Source organism: Mustela erminea, chromosome 16 (genome assembly GCF_009829155.1).
Source record: "Mustela erminea isolate mMusErm1 chromosome 16, mMusErm1.Pri, whole genome shotgun sequence".
In the NCBI taxonomy this organism is placed as follows: Eukaryota; Metazoa; Chordata; class Mammalia; order Carnivora; family Mustelidae; genus Mustela; species Mustela erminea.
The window spans coordinates 51,690,739-51,716,670 of NC_045629.1; the positions used below are offsets into that span (position 1 = coordinate 51,690,739).

Sequence of the window (25,932 nt, forward strand, 5' to 3'; positions counted from 1 at the left end):
AGAATTTGTGGGGATATCTAAAACCTTTACTTTAGTAATTTTATTCCAAAATTCAAGGTCATGATTTTTGCTCAGTATATTAAAATGACTATAATTTGTCCTAGACTTTTGAGAGAAATCAGATTGCTGTACTGTACAAAGATGTATATTTAAGGTGAAAGTAATATACATTCCCTGTTTTTCAAGTTTAAGGAAATTTGGTATGAATTTCATAGTAAATAATTGGGGTATGAATATTGCTGAGGTATTATACTTGAAAAGCTTTGGTCACAAGCCAAAACTGAATAAATGGGGAAATATATAATAACTGAGTATACTGGTGATTTCATAGTAAGTGATCCCTAATCTTGAACATTTTGTATAAAAATTAAAAATTCAGTTAGGTATATTCTGCCTATATTAGAAGAGCTTGGCAAATTTGAGTCCTCACTTTTTATCAATTTCTTCAATTGTCATTCTCTTTTTAAACTATTTAAAATATTAAAATATCTAAATTCATCCAGTTGCATTTTAGAGACATAATGCTGATGAGTTACTAAACTTGCAATTTTATATGTATTAAGAACTATTTAGATTCTCAAAATCGAGACATTGAATTTTGGATAAAAATGTTATAATTGAAAACTAAACTATTCTTGGGCTGTTATTTTAAGAACAATAGGAAAAGCTTTTTTTAAAATCAGCTATGTAATTTCTCCTTTTATTTTTTGGGGGTAGAGGAGGTGTTTGATTTTTACTGAAGAATTTTTATTAATTAAAAGCCATAGGAAGTATAAACAGAGTTAACATTAAAATTATTGAAATAGTTATTAGACATATCTATTCTGGAGCTATTTTGATCACAAAAGTGACAATAACAGAAAAATTATGCAAGAAAGAAGTTGAGATACTATTAGGAGCTTGTAAATGTCTTACTAAAATGAATTTCTTCTCTTTATTATTTTCTTTTCCTTTCTCTCATAAACAGATTGAACTTTTTCACTTGAAGACAGTGGTCTTTTTTCATTTTCTTTATAAGTAGCATCTTTCTACTTACTCTTTTACATGTATTGACAGCATAGATGTTGTCATTTATAGTTATAAATGTATATGTATTTTCTTACAGCACTTTAGAAAGTGATAATATTAAGCTTATTTATTAAATTATTTTGGCTCCATTCAAATAGTCCATCTTTAAATAATACTTAGGATGGCTGGATGATGCCAGTACATAAATGTGTGTGTGTGTGTGTGTGTGTGTGTGTGTGTGTGTGTTGGCTTCATTGGGTGGAGGAGGCAGTGGAAGTGGAAGTTAGACTTTCATAGTAAGTAAGTACCATTTTGTTACTGTCTTTGAAATCCCAAAGCCCTATAGAAATTGGAACGGGGGTGTGTGGGGAGATGGAGGAGTATAGCAAAGGCATTTAGACAAATTTCATATTCAGCTATTTTTTATCATGTTTCAAAATGAATATACTAAAAAGGTAAGACTTAAATATTTGGGGGAAATATAGACATGAAGTTTTACTTCTAAGGGTATTATTAATGATTTAAAGTCATAGGATTTCCATTTATAAAATGGTGTTAGTTTAAAGTCCATGTAATTGTAAAATGTGTACATTTTATCACTTTCTTATGACTTAGAAAGGGTATGTTCCATTAAGATAACATTAATAAGTATAATACATATTTGTTGTGGTAAATCTAGAGAGTACAGATAAGTAACTAAAAAATCAAAATCACCTATAATCCCACCACTCAAATATAACTTTTCACATACATACGATTTTTTAAACAAAAGTGATAAATCTGTTCATAGTATTTTGAGACCTGCTTTTTCACTTAGTCACATATTGTTCATTTTTTCTTGAAAATTTTTTCTGTAAATATTTTTCTTAAAATTATTTTAAGAGCTATTATATATTATTATATATTATATCATTTTAATTTAATTTGCTATTATGGGACATCTTGTTTGTTCTTAATTTATATTGCTATAAACATGAATCTTCAGTCATCTCTTCAAGAAATATATGTTAAGTTCTGACCCTAGGTCAGCCATAATATTAGTTGCTGGGAATATAACAGTGATAAGATAGACATGGATTTTATCCTCATGAAACTTAATTTTATGTTTATTCTTTGCATGCAAAAAACCACAAGATATATTATTTCTAATATATTTAATCCTATGCCTATGAACTGGAGACAGTTTTTGCTCTAATGATATAGAGTTTAGGAAATACATCCACATATGTCACTTTTTGGGAAAATTCCTAGGAATCCCCAAGGTAACATTACAGTTCCTATCTCCTTCTACTTATTTTACCTTTATAAATTTTTATTTTGGTGAGATTTTACCTGGGCTCATAACTCAGAAGTTTATGATGTTGCTAATTGCAGAGAACAAAGATAATTTGTATGGTATGTGAGCTGACCTCCTAATATATTTGTCAGTTCATGGACTGATATTTTCTCAAATAGAAATATACATGGAATTTAAATTGTTGTTTAAATGTTCACTTCAAGGTTACTGATGATTTTTAAAAATTTATGCAGGTTATTTCCTCTCTATGCTTGAATTCTGCTGCCGCTTGTTATTATCCTAGGGCATAACTGTAAAAGTGTCATTAATACATTTGGTGAGAAACTCAGTATGAGCTCAGGTTTATGACTCCTGGACTATAGGTTAGCCTTTTCAGTGTCAACACTCCCTAATTTTGATTCGTTTTAAAACTCGTGTTCTAACACAGTTCAACAGTTCCCTTCTGTAGAGGATTACTTTTGTAGTTCTTTCAATATTTTTAAATTAATCTGGAATCTTTGGCTAGTTTTTGGTAGAACGTTGAGGTAAAAGACAGCCATCAACTCTTTTTAAAAATGAGGAATGGCTCAAAATTCTTTCTATAGGAACACATTGATTCTTTTTGACAGTCATATTTTATTTAACTCCTAGGTCTGTGGTTGATTTGCAGCTATAATGTTTCCCTACATTACCTTGTTTTAATATTTTTCTGACTCTGTTTTTAGTGATTATTTGCAAATATTGTACATATCCATTTTGTATGCCCATTTAAGTGGAATAGATAACTGAAGAATAGGTATGTATTCTTCATACCTCTTTAGAAATTCTATGGCCTTTTTAAACCTTTCTGTAAATGAAAGTGTTTTCCTTTGAGCTTTTGTTTATTATTCCTCGTCATCACAACCTTTTTATTCCAAAAGCATTGCCTAAAAGCAATGCCCTAAAGATGGTAGTGCAGTATGGTAGAGTGATATTAAAAATGCAAAGCAAATTATGTATAAATTCACTTCTTCTGTGACTCCTGTAACTGAGTTGTTATAGGTTTCAACAGATATTTCCAGTTTAAAATACGTTAATGTTTTTAGTTACAAATTGTAATGCCATATATAATATTTCACCATTCCTGTAGGAAATATCCAGAATCCATAGAGGCAGAAAGCTGCTTAGTCCTTGCCAAGAGTTGGAGTGTTAAGGGAATGGGGATTGATTACTTCATAGGTACAGTATATTCTGGGATAATACGAGGTTTTGAAACTAGAGGGAGGTAGTGGTTGCACAGTGCTGTGAATGTACTAAATGCCATTGAATTGTACCCTTTAAAATGGTTACTTTTAGGGTCTTGTTTGCATATCATCTCCGTTTAAAAAACTAGCAAGAGAAAAATATGCTTTTATAGTCAAGTTCAATGTATAAATTTAGAGGTGAAGATTAGTTTTAAATTACCGTAGATTGTAGACTACCGACTTCAGAAATCTGTGAGTTGCTCATTTGAGACCATTTTAGAAGATGTCAAATGTTTGCCTTCAAGGACTAATTTATTCCAAAATGCTGTTTGTCTCAAATTAATTTTTTTTTTAGTTTGTGAAGTAATATTTACTTCAAAACCCTTCTATTACCTTGCTACTTTGGGTCTAAAACAGGCAGAACAGGTGAGAGAGCAAGGAAAATAAAATCTATTTCCAAATAGAGTGTTTTGTTAGTCCCTTCGTTCAGCTTGCCTTGTCAATCTCTATGCATTTCATACATCCCTGGTCCATTTGCTAGAGAAGTAACCGCGTAGGATTATGCTGAAAGGTATCAGTAACATACTCCATTTCTAAAGATTTCTTTCTTCCTTTGGAAATGTCTCCACATGAAAAGGAAGATGGCTTAGATTTGAGACAGCCTTGGTTTTTGGAGAGAGAGAAAGATGACTCATATGATTGATACCTGCTTTTAAGGTTTGCTTTCCCTTGGGTTTTAGATTTATGTCTTAACAGTCTCTATCTGATGATAGTTGAATTAGGCAACCGTCCTCCGACTGCCTATTATCTGTTTCCTTATAACAGTGGAAAGGTCTGAGGCCTCCATTTATAACTCTTTGAATTAGACAAGAGAGATATCCATGAGAAGTATGAAGAATGGGATGGAATCTTGGTGAAAGAAAACAATTAAATGCCTTGAAATCCATCCCCAAACCCAGACATGTGCATCTGAATTTTGTTACGGATTTAACCATTGACATGCCTTAATAAAGACACAAAATTCTGATTATTGTAGTGTTATTTGGAAACTCTTTTCAAGTGATAACAGAATAAGCCAGAAGAGAAAGAAAACTTGACTTTATTCTGGGCATTTGAAATAGACTGATTTAAATTTAAATAGACTGGGCATTTGAAATAGACTGATTTAAATTTAAATAGACTGGGCTTCCCTTCTTTTCTTTTTTCTTTCTTTTCTCTTCTTTTTCTCATTCCTCATTTCTTCTCTTCTTGTCTCTTCTCTTCTCTCCCCTTCCCTTCCCTTCTCTCCTCTCTCCTCTTCTTTCCTTTTCTGTTCTTGTTTTTTTAGAACCCAGCTTTATTTTCTACCTTTAAACTCTTTTTGTTTGAGTATAGGCAACTGTCTGCAGCCTTTTTCTGTGTCTCTGTTTCCTCGTCTCAAAGTAGCATAATAGCAACTACCTCCTAATGTTGTTGGAAGCAATGAACTTGCAATAAAGTATCAGTAAAAGCTTGGAAAAATATGAAGAACTACATAAATAAAAAGAAGTGAGGTATTATCATTAATAAGTGGGATTAGCAACGAACAGTGTTATCTTGAGTGATACCTAATAAATGTTTAAAATGGGGTTTAAATCCTTGAATTTGGTGTAAATTCTTAAGATGTGAATCACCTAATTAATCCAGTGTCTTCTGCACACTTTTATCTACTTTTTTTTTTTTTTTAAAGAAATGCTAAAGCCAACTTGTCTAATATTTTTTAAACTTTTGTTAAACATATTTTGGAGAAGTCACACAGTTACTTCTTCTACAGATGACTTTTCACTATAATCCTATGATTCATTTTCATGTAACATCTTCTTGGACTATGATTTTTTTCTGTGGTAGTGTGTTTAAGGGTGAAACTTGAAATTTCTTGACTCTTGGATTATGTTTATACTCATTCTTTCAGAGTATATGAGCCCCAGAGTGTTATTTTACATTCAGTCTTACTTCCTATTATGTTGATTACATTGAAAAATTCTAAGATTTTATATGGTTTTTTATATGTTTTAGCATTTTGGCAAGATTAACTTATTCATTACGTTGAAGTACTTAATTTAGATATATGTTGTTATGTAAAAAGTATATTTAAGGGATAGTTTTCTGTGTTTATTTTACTTTTGGTCTTTTAGTTCCAGCGTGTTGTCCTTTTTGGTTTTGTTTTATTGCTTTTTTCTTTAATTTTGCTTACCAGAGCCAAAGCCTTAGTAGAAGAACAACGCCTTTTGTTCCTAGGGTTCAGGTAAAGGCCTTGTCTGCCTGATAGAAACTAAAGTTGTGTTTTAACCCTTATTTGTATGTTTCTGGAAAATGCGTAGTAGGAAACTTTTTTTGGTATGTTGCTCCAAACCATATTATTGACTTTCAAATCATTTTATAAGCCAGCTTGTAAAATTCTGCATGGGGATTAAAATACAATAAAAATTTAAAGAGACAATCTTTGTTAGTGATTTTATATTACTGAACCAAGTACTAAACTCATAGGTTTCAGACTGTACTTATATGTATATATATGTAACATTGACAAAAACAGCTGATTTTATACTGCTGATATTATCCTTTATTACATTAAGGTTGCTGTCTCTTTAAATCATTCATTATATCACTAAACATCTACATTCTCTTGCATTTTCCAAGCAACAACTCCTTGAGGAGATTGGCAAATAAATTTGTACCTTATCTAAAATATGAATTTTATGCATATTATATATAAGGTTCAACTTTGGAAAGTGTATTACTTTGAAAGAACAAAATAACAAACTAAATAAAATAAGTTGGGTTTATGTTGCTTACATTTTGTAATTGAAATGTCATTTAATTTTACCGTAATACTTGGTACAAGTTGTTTGCCTCTTTTCATTAGGAAACCCTTATATGGTAAAGTAATGACAATATAGTTTTTTTTTTTTAAAGTAGTAGTATGCTTTCCTTGCTTTGCTGCATGTTTTTTTTTTGTTGTTAGTTTTGAATAATACTAATTTAGTTTAAATTTTAAAAATTACAATTGTTTACTTAATGTTATTTAGAGTTAAATATTTACTTGTGCTGTTCAGTCCTCCTTAGGAAATTTAAGAATGGGTACATGGTTAAGCTGGAATGATTGTTATATTAAAATAATTAAAATGATGCCATGATTTCTATTAATGAAATTGAACTAAGATAAAAGTATGTCATATCTAGGACTGTGGAGATACATTTGTTCTATTTTGGGGAAATCAACATATATTTTAACCATTCATTTGAAAAGCACAGATAAGAAATTTAGGACTTTGATAAAATAATCTAGCAAATAAGATAATTCTGTTTTGATAAGGTGAACTGGATATCTATTAAAAACTTCAATGCAAATCCTGTAATATAAAATGAAAATTAGGGCTATTGATCAAATGCCTAATTTAAGACAGTTTATTAAAAGTTGTAATTTTGATGAAAAATCCGTAAAACTAAAAAGTGCCTGTTTTTTTAACCTATATTATTTTAACATTTATGTATTTAGAAAGTATGATTTAATAAATTATAAGGTATAATTATGAAAATATGAAAGCCATATGCCTAATATGTTTGCATGAAAAATGAGTATTATTGACAAATCATATTTTTCGTTTTCTGTGGCATAAGAAAATCTAAAAAGAATACTACTTATCAAATATTTTGAAGTTAGGTATCTGAAATGTTTCTAACCATTTGAGAGGAGCAAAAAGATCGCCTATGGAGAGGGCAAGTGTTTAGCCTCACCCCTTGTAAAAGTGGGCAGAAATCAATGATTTTCTCTAATAATTATGAACTTATTCTAATAATGATTATTATTGTTTCTTAGTTTCTCAGCGTATAGTTCATCAGAAAATTGTTCTTTAGCCTTTCAGAATCTTTTTCTCTTTGAAGTGCCTAATATTCATGTCATGATCCTCAGAGAAGGATTTTTAATATCATGGGAAAATAAAGCTATAAGCTGGTTTTTTTTTTTTCTTTAGAAAATAGAGACTATCAGAAATTAATGTGGTTTTGGTAACACATTTTAGAGGAACCATGAGGCTATGTGACAACATCTGTTTCATCTCATATACGAGATTTTTGTATTTCTTTCTTTTGTTGTTGTTTCCCCCTTATGTCTTTTGCCAGAAAAATAGTCTTTTTTTCCCACTTATCCTCATCTGTATCCATGTTCTCATATTGTTACACAAGGAAATACTTGAACTTTTTTTCTATTTGCATGTTAGAATCCCGCCCCCCCCCCCCCCCCCCGCCCACTTACCCAGTTTGTTGATCTCCTAGTTTAAGGCAGTGGTTCTCAAACTTGAATGCCTATGAGAATCACCAGGAGGATTGATTAAAACACGAGTTCCTGGGCCCCGTTCTGATTCAGTAGGTGACAGGTGGGCCACAGGAATTTGGAACTTCTTAACAAATAAGCCAGATAACGCTGATATAAGGAGGTGAGGGAGCCACACTTGAAGAAAAACTTGTCTAGAGACTATACCTGGCAGCTCTATTAGGAAAACTTTGTTGCACAACAGATAGAAAATACCTGCCTTCCACATAAGGACTTAGTACAGCGTGAAGAGTAATAATTATAATTTTTAAAAATTAAATACTTCTTACTATTACTAAGAGGGCTAATTCCATTTGACTGAAAATCAGGATAAATAATATTATATACTCTTCTGGGCAATCAGTCTTCCTCTTCTGAGTCAAAGTCTTGCTCAGCCTCTCATTCTCTAAAATCTGAAGTGAGGGACAGAACAAAACCATGCTAGAAATGGAACTACACTACCAGTCTATCATGTATACATGCATATATATATACATTTATTTTATATGATTTGATCTATATGTGTATGTATGTATGATATGTATTTATTCATGTATGTCAGAGCCTGGCCCAGACCCTACTGGCCATTTCAGAGGAAGAGGGGAAGACTGACATGAAATGTATATTTATATTTTTTAAACTGCTGCAAATATTGTACATCCAGATTAAAATAAAAATTGAACTATTAAAAAGCATATAAACCTCAAAACTCCATATTATCTCAACCATAATTTTATTCCCAGATTTCAGGTTTTGGTTTTGATATCAAGATAGTGGTCAAAGATGTGCTGAGTTCTGAACCAAAATGTGGGGTAGAGCCATGGTTATAAATCCTGACATGGTAGAAACAGCTAGCTAGGTGTGGGAGTGTGAGGTATGTGTGTGGGAGGTAGTAATTGTTAAATCAAATGAATTTAGCAGCTGGATATGAAGTTCTAATCCCTAATTATATCTTAGGGAAATCACTCACATTTTCTCATCTTGAATGATAAAACATATCCTATTATTCTAAGGCTGTGATACATCTTCCTCACTAATGAAAAGGGACTTTATGTCTGTAAGAAAAAACCTATAAAGATGAATTTATTATGGTTTTAAATTCAAACTTAAGGAGTCTATTGATTAAAGCTACTAGTAATTTCACCTTGCTTATAATCTTTGAGATGTCTTTTTAAATGAAATGTTTTATCTTTTAAAACATTTGCTTAAAAATTCCCTATGAATGCCGTATAAATAAGGTATCTATTCAATTCATTTGGGCAGTTATTCTGAGTTCATTATTGTAGGGGAACTAAAATGAACCATAGTGATTCTTGCATAAAGATAGACATAGCAGTCATTGTACATAAAGTTCTTAGTTATGGCAGTGTAATTATTATGTGCATGTTAATAAGCAGTCAAATTAGGATAACAAAAAGCTCAAGTGATTTATCAATCAATCCAAAATATCTAAATTATTTCCTCTATTCATTGAAGTTATTATAGCATATCCTTTTATTTTAACTCTCTGCAACTTACTAAGTAGAACTTACATTCTGTGCTCACATTATTGTAAGAGAGTGGGACAAAGATTGGAAATAAAAACATTATGTTATGGTAAAAAAAAGTCTGAGCTGATAAATGAATATTTTTGCTTTTCAGATAAAACTATGGTTTGACAAGGTTGGTCATCAATTAATAGTTACAATTCTGGGAGCAAAGGATCTCCCTTCCAGGGAAGATGGGAGGCCAAGGAATCCTTATGTCAAAATTTACTTTCTTCCAGACAGAAGGTAAGGGTGTGAAACAAAAATTAATGTTCTTGAAAATACATAAGAAATGTTAATAACAGTAGGTGTTTCAGTTCGGTCTTATTTATTTTTATATATCACACAAGTCAGATATTTATGAAGTTTAACATAAGCATAATGATTCAAATGATTCACATGATTCATATTTTCTTATGATTCTTATTAGTCTTCAAAACAGTGACAGTGAGTGCTTCAAGATTGTTTTAAAATGCATATCAAATGTCATAGATGATTTTATTGAATATTTATTTTACATTGTATGGATTTTTTTTTTTTTTCAGAGAGAGTGAGCACAGGCAGACAGAGTGGCAGGCAGAGGCAGAGGGAGAAGCAGGCTTCCTGCTGAGCAAGGAGCCCAATGTGGGACTCGATCCCAGGACGCTGGGATCATGACCTGAGCACACTCAGGTGTCCCCATTGTATGGATTCTTTTTTTTTTTTTTTTTTTAAGATTATTTATTTATTTATTTGACAGAGATCACAAGTAGGCAGAGAGGCAGGCAGAGAGAGAGGAGGAAGCAGGCTCCCCGCTGAGCAGAGAGCCTGATGCAGGGCTCGATCCCAAGACCCTGGGATCATGACCTGAGCCGAAGGCAGAGGCCTTAACCCACTGAGCCACCCAGGCGCCCCCATTGTATGGATTCTTAAATGATCTATATTTTTATTTATCAAAATCATTAAAAGTTACAGTTTTTAAAATCAGGTACATTTTTAACACAATCTACAGCAGCAAAAAGCTGGAAAGGATACCAGAATGTACTCCTCATACTCCTTTTTACAACGCCTACTTCCTCATACTAAGATATCATTTCTTTATATTCCATAAAATTAATGAGTGCTTTATATCTGCCCACCCCATATCATCCAGAACCTTTACCACCACGCCCAGAATCAGCTTCTTCAAGCATCATTGGTTTGGTTTGTGTCCATGTTAATTAGGATAAATGATATTGTTCTGTCATAATTTAAACAGAGACATTAGGATTGGAGAAATAGCTTTTCAAAAATTATCTAATCACTTTTAATCTCCGGAACATAAAAAAATAAGAGAGACTATTGGATAGACATCATGAGAAGAAGAAGAATTAATGGCGCCGATGACCTTTCCCCCAGCTCTTCTTGCGTTCCTCGTTTCCAGGACAGAGTGTTCTCAAGGTCTGGTCGTTTTTTCTCAGGCTGCAAGTGGCCTGGCACAGGGCTAATCTTCAACATGTTTACACAATTCTGGGCCCCCATGTACTTAGTTCAAGTTGAAAGTCATCAGATTTGAGTGCCTAAGTATCATCTGAAAAACAATCTCTCAAAGAAAAGGATAAACGAAAGGAAGTAGACAATTAACAAAGGCCTTACATTTTGATACTTTTGAAGTGAAATTTGTGAAGAAAATTCCTCAGAAAACATGTCAAGGTGCCCACACATCTAAAACGATTAGAGACTGTTTGCCGTATAATTTTATCTTAGGAAGTTTCCTTGGAGAAAGCTGTTTTCTCACAACTTAGGTTGTCTTTTGGATAGGGGTATACTTTGAACTGCAAAGGAAGAAGAAGATATTCATAACTGGGGCTTTTAACTAGCTTAAGCTTTAGTTGGATCTGGATTTCACGGGCACATTACCCTGCCATCCTGGAGGCCATGTCACTTGGCTTCCCAGAGCACGCATGGTTTCAGGCATTCTCAGAATGCCGCCGTCACAACCTGCAGGAAACGCTGCCTTCCCATCAATGTTCTTGTGTGCACGTAGAACTTCAGTCTCTACTCCTCAGCCTTTGAAGAAAACCACTTTTGAAGATGATAAAAATCTTTCAAGTTTTAGAATTTATTATTGAGTATTTTTGTTTAGTTTTATTTTATTTTATTTTATATACCCTTTCCCCTTTCTGAGCAGATAGATCTAAAATGGAAAGGAAGGTCCCCCTCATTACTCCTTTAATATTTAAAGGCATTTAAAAAAAAATCTATTCTCAACACCAAAGAATGTGGGGAACATTTAAATATTTCATTCTCAAATACTTTCTCAGCTGTCTCCTTGTTACCTATCAGGAATTTGAGGAATATTTGAGCAAGTTTATTGCTTACTTATTAATTGATAAAGTTGTGTTGGGGTTTTATCTTTATTTATTTGAGAGAGAGAGAGAGAGAGAGTAAGTGAGAGAGCACAGAAGCAGAGGAAGAGGGAGAAGCAGACTCCCCAGCGGAGCATGACCAGAGTTGAAGGCAGATGCTTAACTGACTGAGCCACTCAGGTGCCCCAGGGTTTGTATCTTTAAAAAGTGATGGGTACTGAGGTGGGCACATATTGCATGGAGCACTGGTGTTGTATGTAAGCAATGAATCTTGGAACACTGCATCAAAAACTAGGGAAATTGGAAGGGGAGGTGAACCATGAGAGACTATGGACTCTGAAAAACAATCTGAGGGTTTTGAAGGGGCGGGGGGGTGGGAGGTGGGGGAACCACGTGGTGGGTATTAAGGAGGGCACGTATTGCATGGAGCACTGGGTGTGGTGCAAAAACAATAAATTCTGTTACACTGAAAAGAAAAAAAAAGAAAAAACAATGATGTATGGTGACTAACATAATACACATACACAAAATAAAAATTAAAATATAGAAGAGAATTCTTTGGCTAACTCAGAAACAGCTATATTATCGTCAATTTTTTTTTCTGTTGATACAAGTTTTTACAGATAAATAAAGGACTGTTTATGCTGTTTATGCTTTGGGTATGAATTATTTCATTTTTTGTGACAGTTTTTCTGGGAGAAAAACAATTTGAATAGGTGAACATGGAAAATAATTGATGCCTTTTTATCGATAAGAATTCTGGAGGGACCTGTGAGCTTGCATTGAAGAGATGTAGATTAGAATGTTACTGTGCTAAAGTGATGAACTATGTACTCTAAAAAGCAGTTGGGTGGGAAGCCTGGGTGGCTCAGTGGGTTAAACCTCTGCCTTCGGCTCAGGTCATGATCTCAAGGTGCTGGGATTGAGCCCCACATCAGGCTCTCTGCTCAGCGGGGAGCCGGCTTCCCCCCTCTCTCTGCCTGCCTCTCTGCCTACTTGTGATCTCTCTCTCTCATTCTGTCAAATAAATAAAATCTTAAAAAAAAAAAAAGCTGGGTGTGCTTTACACTCTTTCATATCTTGAAGTAAAGTTGTTTTCAGTCAAAAACATTTTTCTTTCTCTCATTTTAAGTAAACACAGCAAGTATTTTCATGGCGTTACTGTGGTAAATGGAAACCAAAAATACTGGTAGCGTGAAAAGGCTTTAGGTTGGATTTTATTTAAAAAAAAAAAAAGTTTCCATTCTTAACAGGTTAATGATGCTGTTAGAGATCAATGACTTATTGTTGTTGGGCTGCTATTAAGAAAAAATCTCAATAGCATGCATATTGATCTTAGTTTTTAAGTACTCTTAGCAATTTTTCAGTGTTTGACTTACACAACCTGATCTTCTTTTGTTTGTCTCTTTGTTTTAAAGATTTTATTTTTACGTAATCTCTATACCCAATGTGGGGCTCGAACTCATAACCTCAAGATCAAGAGTTGTATGCTGCACCTACTAAGTTGCTCTCCTCTTTTTAACCTGATCTTATTTTGAAGACTTTTGTTATACTTCTAGGGGAAAAAAAAAAAACAAAACTCATTTGCTTTTTTTTTTTTTTTGCTTGCTGAAGATAATTTTTCATGTTTCTTTGCATGGACTAGTGCTTCAATACACATTACACATTAAATTACCTTATTAAATGTTAATTGTACATGGTGGGTGTGTGAGGAATTTCAGTGATTATCTACTCTCCCTCCTACCCAGTATAGAAATCCCTTCTGAAATAGTCCTCTTTAGCTGAGAACTTTTTTCACACCTTAAGAGGAAATCAAGGTTTATTTTTCTATTCCCTTTCAGATTGCAGTATAAACCACTGTTGAATTATACAGCAAGTCTCCCACTAAATGCTTTCTTCCTGGTTTTAAAGGAGGGAACTTTCTCTCTTCACAGGGTCTCATAATTTTTTAAAGCATGGAATATACGTAGGTGCTTTATAAATATTTGTGAAATTTTTAGATGAAGAGAGGTGATGACAGGAGGAATAAATCATAGCCCTTGTTATTTTTTCTATTATTTAGTTATTTTTATTTATAAAACTTTTCCATAACACGGAAGAGAGTTAAAATTTCCTACATGGGTTTGCAAAGTTACTTTCCTAACAAGACAATAGAAATTAATAAAGATACACTGTTTTAAAATGGCTTTTTGCCACATTAAATATATGAGCTGTTGAAATATATGTGCTTTTGATTGGTTAAATCCAATCTGCATTGAGCATTAAGCCCTGCTCAAGAAGAAGCTGCAGAGACGCTCTATCCTTTCTCAGTTCTCCCTGCTTTCTGTATTCTAACAGTCTTAGAATTGTATTGTGCTGAGCAGTTAATATAGTTCTGCTCGGACCTTATTGTCTACTCAGTTCAGATAAGCTCTCTAGATAGCTTAATGTTTTCTTCCTAGATGATTTTCTTTATTCCTATCCCACCATTGATCCTCTCTAATAAGCTAGAGTAGAGATCTCCGAAAGGAATGCACCCAGGGGATGTCTGAGACAGTCCGTTGGAGTTCAGGAAGAAATATTTGGAGTTTCTGAATTTTTACCTAAGTATTTTTATTACCTGATTCTTTTTCTAATTAATATAATTTTAGGTAATTGATAATTACCTAAAAATAATTACCTATTTATTTTAAATTTCTAACTTTGTATAATCACAAATTGACACAATATATTAGTAAAACAGTACAGTAATACATGTATATATTTTGTGACTATATATGCATGTAATGGGATGCTTTGTCAAAAGCATTCACTTGATAGAGATATGCAGTTAAAAAAAATATGGAAGCCTCTGAGCTGGAAGTCCCATCCATTAGGGATGGCAGGCTTGCTTTTCCAGCCAATGTTAGAGTGGCTACCCCACACAGAAATAATTTTACAGGGACACATGTATAGCTCAGTTAAGCAGCTGAGTCTTGATTTCAGCTCAAGTCATGATCTTAGCGTCCTGAGATGGAGCCCTGTGTGGAGCCCTGTGGGTCATGGAGCCTGCTTAGGGTTCTCTCTCTCCCTCTACCCCTTCTCCCCCACAAAAAAAGAAAAAAATAATTTTACAGTGCTTTTAAAGATCTGGTAACTGTCAGATGGGCAAGTATGTATTTCTTTATGCAAGAAAGTAACTTGATAAAATGTAATTATAATTGCTCAGCTGAACTATATGGATAAAAAGTTGTGAATGTCACAATTTATTGGACTTTTGTGTAATTACACTTCTGTAGTTTAAGTGAGTATTGTATGTAATGTTATTGGTTCATTGCCATTTTGAAGGATTCCAATAAGGCAATATGTTTAAAAATATGTAGAATTACTGTTTTTCAGTCTGGTTTTATTTAGATTTTATGAAAGGTGAAGTTTTTAATTATCATGGAAGGATTTCAGATTTATTGAAATATTGCCTCTATAAAGTGATGTAATTATATACTTATAAATTATAATGTAAATTATATACTTTATATTTAATTATATACTTATAAATTCTAGTAGGAGTTTAAGTGATATAATATTTATAATATATGATAAATATATTTGTGCTAAGACTTCACTCCCTGAGAAATTTTAAATGAATAATTTTTAGGGAAAAACTTAAAGGTTCATGTAAGTTTTTATATTCTTTTTTTTTTTTTATAGTGATAAAAACAAGAGAAGAACAAAAACAGTAAAGAAAACATTGGAACCCAAATGGAACCAAACATTCATTTATTCCCCGGTCCACCGAAGAGAGTTTAGGGAGCGAATGCTAGAGGTTACGCTCTGGGATCAAGCTCGAGTTCGAGAGGAAGAAAGTGAATTCTTAGGAGAGGTATCTGGAATTATTTTAAAACTGAGACTATTCATGTCCTCTTAAATACTTTTTTTCATGTGATTATCAGTAAAATCATATATTTGAATATCTGAAAAAGTAAACCGTTTCTTTCGTGGAATGAATTTATTGCTCTAAGACAAAACATTGATGCCTTTTAAAAAATGGTTTCTAAATAATCTGGGACAATTTTTAGGTGTTTATTCCTACTGTAGAAATCTCAGTGTTGAATGCTGAAAGTTTGGTTTGTGTTTCACAAATGTATTGCATTTGTGGCAGCCAATACGGTTCTGCTTAGGAACCAGAGCTGAAGAGTGAGTTATCATCACACAGCAGTTCTCATATACATAATCACAAACGGTGTCATCTTTGCACAGGACCCTAAAAGAATAAAAGAGTCATTATTCCTGTGGACTGGTTTCCTTTGTAAATTTATTAAATATTCATATTATAAAATCCATATGAGGATACGGTTCCTATTAAAAATCCATTCTTCACTTTCTTTCCTCTTTTGAATTCTTAGTGACATGGTACATTGAACACAGAGTTTTAAATAAGACAGACTTTGATTCATATCACACCTTTCTCACTTAACAGCTAGTATGAGCTTAGACCAGTTTTTTTTTTTTTTTTTTTTTTTTTACCTTTGTTAGCTTTGGTATCCTTATCTGTAAAAGTTGAATAAGACCAATCTAGCAGGTTTTTTTTTCTGAGAATTAAGATAACATGATATCGTTCTTAATGTCTAGTAGATGCTTTTAATTTGGTTTTGTCTCCCCATTTAAAGGTTTTTGTAAAGGTTAAATTAATAAATGTAAATAAAGTTTTTTTCAATTACCAAATAATATACAAATGTTAGTTATTACAGACTTATAGTAATAAGCATTATTTCTTTAATGACAAATTTGCATTTCCCTGATGATTAATGATGTTAGTGATCTTGTTTTGTGTCCGTTAGCTGGGTGCCTTCTTTGGAAAAATGTCTGCTCTTGTCTTCTGCCCAGTTTTTATTTATTTACTTATTTTTATTTTTTTATAAACATATAAAAAGAGGTTTACATACTCCACAGCACTCACTGTAGCATCTGCCATTTTTAAAATGGATTTTTTGATTGTTTTGGTGTGGAATTACAGAAATTCTTTATATATCTTCAATATTAATCCCTTTAATTAATTAAGGGATTGATAAAGATCCCCCTAATTAATTAAAAGGATTAATTAAGTTAATCATTCACCCAATTAATTAATCAATCAATTAAGTGATATTGAAAGTATATCATTTGCAAATATCTTCTCCCACCCAGTGGGTTACCTTATTAACAGTTTTGTTGAAAGTTTCCTTTGTTGTGAAAAGCTTTCTCTTTTAATGTAGTCCCAATAGTTTATTTTTGCTTTTGTTTCTCTTGCCTTAAGAGACTTATTTAGAAAAATGTTGCTATGGCCCATGTCAGAGAAATTACTGCCTGTGCTCTTCTCTAGGATTTTTGTGGTTTCAGGTCTCATTTAAGTCTTTAATCCATTTTGAGTTTGTGTAAAAAAGTGGTCCAGTTAAATTCTTTGCATGTAGATGTCCAGTTTTTCCAACATCATTTGTTGAAGAGACTGTATTTTTCCTGTTACATAGTCTTGCTTCCTTTGTTGACGATTAATTGACTACATAATTGTGGGTTGATTTCTGGACTTTCCATTCTGTTCCGTTCATTTCTATATCTATTTTTGTGCCAGCACTGTTCTGTTTTGATTACTATATCTTGAAATCTGGGATTCTGATACCTCCAGTTTTGTTTTTCTTTTTCAAGATTGCTTTGGCTATTGGAGTCTTCTGTGGTTCCATATAAATTTTAGGATGATTAGTTCTGTGAAAAATGTTGGTATTTTGATAGGGCTGCCTTAAATCTGAAGATTGCTTTGGGTAATATGGATGTTTTAATAATTTCCAATGCACAGCGTGGAATATCTTCCCATTTGTTTGTCTCATCTTCAATTTCTTTCATGTGTTTTATAGTTTCAGAGTACAGGTCTTTCATCTCCTTGGTTAAGTTTACTCCTAGGTTTTTTGTTTTTCCTTTTTTTAAAAATTTTTTGTGCCATTGTAAATAGGATTGTTTTCTTAATTTCTCTTTCTACTACTTTATAATTAGTGTATAGAAATGCAACAGATTTTTGATTTTCTATCCTGTGACCTTGCTGAATTCATTTATCCATTCTAGTAGTTTTTTTGGTGGAGTCTTTAGGGTTTCCTGTATATAATGTCATGACCTCTGCAAATAGTGAAAATTTTGCTTCTTCCTTACCAATTTTGATGCCTTTTATTTCTTTTTTTTGACTGAGTGTTGTGGCTGGGACTTCTGGTACTATGTTGCATAATAGTGGTGAGAGTGGACATCTTCACCTTTTTTTTGTTTTAGGGGAAATGTTTTTAGTTTTTCACCTTTGAATATGATGTTAGCTGTGGGTTTTTCCTATATGGCCTTTATTATGTTAAGGTATGTTCCCTCTAAACCTACTTTGTTTAGGGTTTTTGTCATGAATGTACTTTTTCAAAAGGTTTTCTGCATCTACTGAAATGATCATATGGTTTTTATCCTTTCTCTTATTGCTATGATATATCACAATGATTGGTGTATATTGAACCACCCTGTATCCCAGGAATAAATCCCATTTGATTGTGGTGAATGATTTTTTTAGTGTACTTTTGGATTTGGTTTGCTAATACTGTGTTGAGAATTTTTACATCTGTGTTTATCAGAGATACTGGCCTGTATTTTTTTTTTCCTTTTTTGTACTGTCTTTATGTAATGGCAAATTTAACAGTAGGCGGGTGGTCAGAGGTCTATAAAAAATTTAGATATTTAAAACTATTAAGTCAGTAAGAAGTTATGCATATTTAACTTTTATTTAGTTATTGTCAAAATATATGGACAATTTTGTAACATAACATTGTTTTTGACCAACAGCATTATTATTATAATTATCATTATTATAAAAGTTATGAGACCATTTAAGAGAATTTCTATATTGCAGATATATAATGTTCTTTTGTCTCTTGGATTTGTAGATTTTAATTGAATTAGAAACAGCATTATTAGATGATGAGCCACATTGGTACAAACTTCAGACCCATGATGTTTCTTCATTACCACTTCCCCACCCTTCTCCATATATGCCACGACGACAGCTCCATGGAGAGAGCCCAACAAGGAGGTTGCAAAGTAAGTTTTCAGTGAGATTTATCAGACCATTATGAATTACCTTAAATGATATATATATGACATAGAATTTGAAGATCCCATTATGGGTATTAACAGGCATCTATTAGTGTTTTCATAGCTACTGATGGTTTTAAATTGATACACTAAAATGAGGTTATACTTACAGCATTCATTTGTCATGGTATGACCCCACAGTTATGTTTTAATTTTGGCTATTAGAAACTTACATAGAAATGAGATAGCAACTATAGTAAAATTTGGTCGTGTAGCTATACATGTCTGAAATTATGATTTTCATCTTCATTATGCTAACTATTTTATAAATATATAGGAGGACAAGTATAGTATAGTGGTTGAAACCATGACCATGAGCATTAGTCAAACAAACATGGGTTTAAATTTTGATTCTCTCACTTAAGAAGCATATGACTTCAGGTAGGTTCTTTCTCTAATTCACTGTCCTTGTTTATAAAAGTTAAATATTGTCGGGAATATAAACTGATGTGATTATTGTTGTTATTATTATTGTCAGTGTTTGCATTTTACCGAGGATTTTACATAGTCCAAAATATCAAATAGAATTTGATCAATTCGGAGAATCTTAAAAGAAATGTGGAAATGTTTTCTAGACTGAAAAGTGGCATTATTTTGTTTGTTGTTCCTACAGATCTAATTTGTTTTCTTGATGAGTCTATTATTAAAAGGGGGAGGTGTCTACTCACTTCTTTGTGTAGTATTCATGGGATAATTTTATCTTCATGGAGTCAGCATTTTCCAGGCTTAGCAACATTTTTTTGTGCAGTAATGGAGAACTGATTGACATTAACCAAATTTCAGAAGTGTACATTTATAAGCACAAAAGGCATGTCATTTATCAATCATAAGAAATGTATTTGGCAACATAACAAATGACTGGTCTATGTGGATCACAATTTCCCTGCTGAATAGAGGACTAAATTATATATCAGAAGGCTATTTGATGAATAGAGAATTAGAAGAAAGGATAGGTCTTATGGGATATTTCGTCATAAGAAAGCCTAGAGAATTACCTTCACTCCTTTTTAAAATAATGTCTTTGATGACTTATTTACTTATGAATTTTATTTCCTGTAGTTACAGTCTCTCATTATTTAAACACTAATTTTACAGCACTCACTTTTTTCAGCTTCTCCACAGAGTAAACATTTACCCACAGTTATTTGCAATTGCCTTTATAACATCTCTTGTTGTAATAATTACACTACTGTGAATTTTATGTGGAGTCATTTTGGTTTGTATTCTTTTGGGTCCCTGTAATCCACCCAAGTACGTTATCTCTAAATCACAGGGTAGGATCATGGGTTACTACATGAAGTTTACTAATACAAACCATTTTGTACTAATTCTTATAGTTTGTTTATAGGTCGCTACTAATACTTACTCCAGTTGCTATTACAGACTCTTAATATCTAAACTCTTAGATCTACCAACAATTTTCATTACTTTTTTTCCTCCCCAGTGAATTAAAAATAGTGGAAGAACAATGAGGATGGATTCTTTCTAGTTAGCTACATGTATCATAGATCTTCATGCAATTAATTTGATTTAGTTAAGTTTATAGCTTTTAATATTTAATCATTCCCCAAATAGCTCCTCTGCTACTTAATCATTAATAGTATTAAATTCACTCGTGGGTAATATGGTTTCATATTGCACCATTCAGTCTTGTCACTACCTACCAACTAACCTCTGATAAAATAAATTTTCAGTATTTGAACATATGGTAAAAATTGGTGTTTTGCATCTAAAATGTAATCATAATTTATTAACAATGTGTAACACTGAAGATAAATAAAAACGTGTACATATACATAAAGGAAATGAAGATTTTAACACTTAGAAATAGAAGGTTAAAGACATTACTATTGGCTGAGGATATATTGCTCATCAATGTCAAGTTCAGGTTAAGGTACATATAAGTAAACATTAATTATTTTAAAAATTTATTCATAAGAATGACCTCCTTTTTTTTTTTCATGGAAAGAGTAAATATTGCATTTATGTCTTATTTGGTCAAAGATCATGATCATTAACGTATTTGATGAAATGTATGCATGAATAGATATCGTCAAAAATATATAATAATCCCTCATTTCTTCTCTACATCCACATAATAGAATATGTTGGTAATTCAATCTCTGAGGCTGTGAGCTGAGGCTATGATATATATCATAGCCTACATATATAGCCTATATATATATATATATACACACATATATATGTATATATCATAGCCTCAGATATACACACACAGACGTATAAATATATATTGAACATATATGGATATTTATCGGTATTGTTGGAATTCTGTTTTCTCTGCTCATGATTTCCTATTTTAATCTATTTGTAGATTCAAATTCCAATTCAAATTTGTAGATTCAAATGATTCAAAAAAGTATTTCATTTCCATGGACATTAATGATTTATAATTTTAAACATGTAAGGAAATATTTTTAAAAGCACTCTAATAGTAATGGCATATATCTTATAGCTAACTTAAATATTTTTTTAATTTTTTTTGAGATGGAAGTACAGGCAACTTTGATTATAATGTTTGAATGGTTTCCCTAGTAAAGGAATTAGTGAGGGTATTTGAAATGGATGGCTTTTTCTTACACCAGTATTTCTGTATGTGGCAAAGTAAGAGGGTTCTATGTATTAAAACATCTGTAGAAAGGGCCACATGCTCATTGCTCATGTCTGAAAGAAATTAGATGATGAGAAATTAAAATTTTAATATGAAAGTAATATTTTCTATAATTTTTAACTTCAGGCTACTTTTACCCACTGTTATCCCAGATGTTATTTAGACATTACCAAATGTGCATATTTCAAAGAGTGATTGATTAAGCATTCTTAAAAAGGTGTGAGCAAGATTGGAGCCATATGTTCAAATGACTAAAATTTTTCAATAGAGAAGTGAGATTGCTTTTACAGATGGTAAAATATCTCACATATTCACATAATTTTATTTTGATTCATTGGTGAGAAACTCTTCATTACTCTCTTGACACATAGATTATTTTTGAAGGTATATTTTGATGTATAAGTTTTTATTTTTATATATTCTTTACTCTCATTCAGTTAAAGTTGCATAGTGTCTCAAGTGAAGTATTTTCCTTTTTAACATGACAAAAGTCATTTACAAATTTGTTACTTGGTATCTTATTAACCATTCTCATCACAATTTGAACTATACAGATGAAAAAGAGTTTTCTTTTTTGATCCTTTATTCTTTTCCTAGTCCCATTTTAATCAGATTTATCTCTTTGGCATTTCAGATGTTAATTCTTTATTTAGCAAAATGTAACATTATTACCCTTTCACTTTTTGAAATAGATAACTTCACATCTACTATTTTTATACAGTCTCATAACCACAAATCTTTAGAAAAGTGAATGGAAATAAATCATTGGGACAAAACCAAAATGATGGTTTTGAGAGGTGTTAGGTAAAAGAGATGTGATTTCCTCATGTAAGTTTCTCAAGATTTCAACCATTTGAGATGTTTTTTGGCCAATGTTCTAATTTTCTATGCCATTCTCTTATTTCTCTCTTTCGTGGACTGCAGTTACATGTTTAAAGATCTCTTAACATTGTTCTACAGGTTATTGAGTTCTGTTTATTTTTTAATTTCTTTTTCTCTTTTTCTCAGTTTTGATTATTTTTACTTACTGTGTCTTTAAGTTACTGGTATTTTCTTCTACAGTGTCCAATTTCTCTGAAATTCATACTACTAATTGTTTTAGCAAAAATGTATTTTTCATTTTAAAATTTACATTTGGTTTTCTTAGAACTACCTATATCCTTCCTGAAATTCCTCTTTTTATTATATCCCTGTGTGTATAATATTATATACATATATGATGTCTATGTGTATAAATATATTAATAATTTACAGGATCATATATATACACATATGTGAATGTATGGAAAATCCATAGCATTACATATATACATACATGCGTACATAGGTGTACATGTGTATATGTAATGTACATACATGTATGTCCAGTATCTATATTGTATTTATATGTAATGTATGTGTGTGTGTGTGTAATCCTGGGAATTCTCACATACATTTATAATATTTATTTTTAAATCTGCTAACTGCAATATCTTAGTCTTCTGTGGGTCTACTTATAGTTCTGATTTTTTCCTTTGATTCTGGATCACATTCTATGTGTTTTACATATATAATAATTTTTTATTGTATACTGGACATTGTGTTCCTTACCTTTTAGAGGCTCTGGATTTGGAAAAATGTTGGCTTTTATTTTGGTAGACAGTGAAATTATTGAAGGATCACCTAAAACATATGAAGGATATGTTAAGGCAATTCTATTTTGGTTCTTCCTTAGTTCTAAAGCATAGTCCTTAGTCTGGTTTGTGGTTTTCATTCCTAATGTGTGAACTTCCCAGGCAAAATCCAAGATATTGGCCAAAATCCCATGATATCACTGGACTTTAAATTCCAGATTCTGTGTCTCTGTGCATCAAGAAGTTGCATCTCTTTTAGCTTTCCAGCTGTGGCTTTCTTCTTGTTTTTCCCTCTGCAGTTTACAATTTAGGGAAGGATTTAGGGGGCTATGTAAATTTTGTGCCTCCCCTTTTCTGGCTCCCTCATTTTCAGGATTTTCCTTATAATTCTAGCTGCTCTGAAAACTCTGAATTCTGACCTTTGGCTCTTCAGCCATGTAAGAATGAAACTTTTTTCTTGAGCTATAGCACCTCTGCAGAGCACCAAACTGGGAAGGCCCTTAGGAGAAAAGCTGTTTCAGTATGCACTTTTCTTATTTCAAGGGCCATGTACCAATTTCTGTCTGCATCTGTTTGTTGTCTGGTGTCTTTAAACAGTTTTTGTTAAAATATTTGTCCAATATTTGTAATTATGACTGGCAGGAGAGTTAGTCTAATATAAGTTACTCTGTCATTCCCAGAAGCAGAATTCTACATTTTTAGTAAACTTTTTACTGAAGTATAGCATCTATACAGAAATGTGTATAAATCATAAATATGCCCCCGAGTGAATTTTCACAAAGTACCGGAAACCATGTAAGTAGCACCCACATCAAGACATAGAATATCACCAGCCTCCCTCTTGCTCTCTTCTATTAAGTATTCTTCCTGCCAAGGTCAAATACCACAAAAGAGTTTTGCTTATTTCTAACTTCATGTAAATGGAATACTCACACATACATAGGAATATTATAGAATTGGAATTACAAATATTTTATTCTTTCACATCTGGCTTTTTTGTCTTACCAAGGTGTTTGTGAGGTTTATCAATATTGTTGCAAATAATTGCAGTTAACTTATTTTCATTGCTATACACTATTCCTTTCTCTAAATATCCAAGAATTTATGCATCTGCAGTTGACTAGTAATTTGCTTTCAGATTTGGGCCATTCCTACTAGTGCTGCTGTGAAATTTCTCATACATGCCCTTTTGTAATCATATGTGTTCATTTTTGCTCTGAATATACCTGGTAGTAGAATCAATGGGTAATAGGCTATGCTCATATTCAAATGCAGTAGATATTATTAAACAGTCTCTCAAACTATACCCATTTTACTTCCTACAGTAAAAAACCACACCAATTTGTACTTCCTACAGTAGTGTTGAGGGTTTAAGTTTCTCCACATCATTACTTGTTTTTGGTATTTTTACTTTCACTACCATTCACGTGGATGTTCAGTGTTACCTCACTGTGGCTATAATTTGCATTTCTCTAATGACCTTTTCATAGGTTAATAGACCATTTAGATATCCTCTTTTATGAAGAGTCTACTCAAATTTTTAGCCCATTTTTCATTTGGGTTCTTTCTTTTCTTATTGCTTTATGAGGTTTTTTTTTTTTGAAATTATAAGTTTGAATTCTTTATAGCATAAATATATTGCAAATGTATTTTACTTTCTGATTTGCCTTTCCACTCTTAAATGAGATCTTTTAATCAACAGAAATTTTTAGTTTTCCAATTTTTTCTTTGGTGTTAGTGTGTTGGTGTGATCTGTATGAAAATATCTTTGTCTTCTTTAATATCAAGTTTATATGTTTTCTTCTAGAATAGTGCTTTATTCTGCTTGTTGAATCTACAACTCATTTGGAATTGAGTTTTGTATATTGTGTGAGGTAGGGATCAAAATTCATTCTTAACCCTTTGGATGTCAACTTGGTCCATATATTTATTTAAAAAGCTGCATGCCTTTGGTTAACTTTTTGAAGTCTATTTCTTTCAATTAGGCAACTTTTCTATTCTTGTGTCAATATCAAAGTGTCTTCATGGCTGTAGCTATAAATTGTGATATCTGGAAGTGTAACTAACCCAGCTTTGTTCTTCTTTAAGGTCATTATTAGTATTATTATTTTTTTACTCAATCAACAAATTGAGTATTAAATGATCATTTTTCATAAATACCCTTCAGGAATTTTGATTCAAATTACATTCATCATTTTGGGGAGAACTGAAATCTCTCCAGGGAGTGAGGAGATTCCACTCTATGAATCTGTTGCATCTCTAAATAATATTTTAATAGATTTCAATGAAAAGATTTTATATCTTTACTATATCAGTAACTAGGGATTTGACTTAAGTGGATGTTGATATTAAGAAATAAAAGTTATTATTATTCATTATTCATTGAATTCTAATAACATTTTCATACATTATTTTGAGTTTTGATGTACAATATTATGTTACCTGTGAATAATGACAATTTCTCCTCTTTCTTTCAAATTGTTATACCTTGCTTTCCTTTTTCTTACTCAATGCTTTGGCAAGGTCTTATCATAAAATGCTGAGCAAAGTGGTATTGTTCAGTAGAAGTTGCCATCCATGTTTTGTTCCCCAATTCTTAGGAAAAGCTTTAAATATTTATCAATTATAGTTGATATTTTTGTTAAATTGGTGTTAAATTTTTACACTACACCGAGATTCAGGAAGTTCTGTTTTATTCCTAGTTTGACGAAAGTTTAAAATCCTGAATGCATATTGAATGTATCAATTTTTTCTAGATATATGGATATATGCATATAATATTTCTCTTTTATTCTACAAATATGGTATATTGCATTGATTTTCAAATGTTAATCTAGCCACTCCTGTGATGAATTCAGGAATCTCATGATGCGTTATCAATTTATCTATCCCA

General features: G+C 32.0%; 1 protein-coding gene across 44 annotated transcripts in view; it reads left to right on the plus strand.

The window, feature by feature from the left end:
• Window positions 1-25,932, plus strand: part of RIMS2 (regulating synaptic membrane exocytosis 2) — a 594,152-nt gene that overhangs the window by 315,306 nt on the left and 252,914 nt on the right. For 29 of the 44 annotated variants that reach the window (XM_032316370.1, XM_032316374.1, XM_032316372.1 and 26 more), the window contains 3 exons: window positions 9,479-9,609; window positions 15,357-15,528; window positions 18,587-18,740. In XM_032316370.1, the coding sequence (XP_032172261.1) occupies window positions 9,479-9,609; window positions 15,357-15,528; window positions 18,587-18,740 (457 nt within the window). Of the gene's footprint in view, window positions 1-5,722; window positions 5,771-9,478; window positions 9,610-15,356; window positions 15,529-18,586; window positions 18,741-25,932 lie in introns of all 44 variants that reach the window. The other 15 variants (XM_032316364.1, XM_032316365.1, XM_032316366.1 and 12 more) reach the window with 1 other exon arrangement.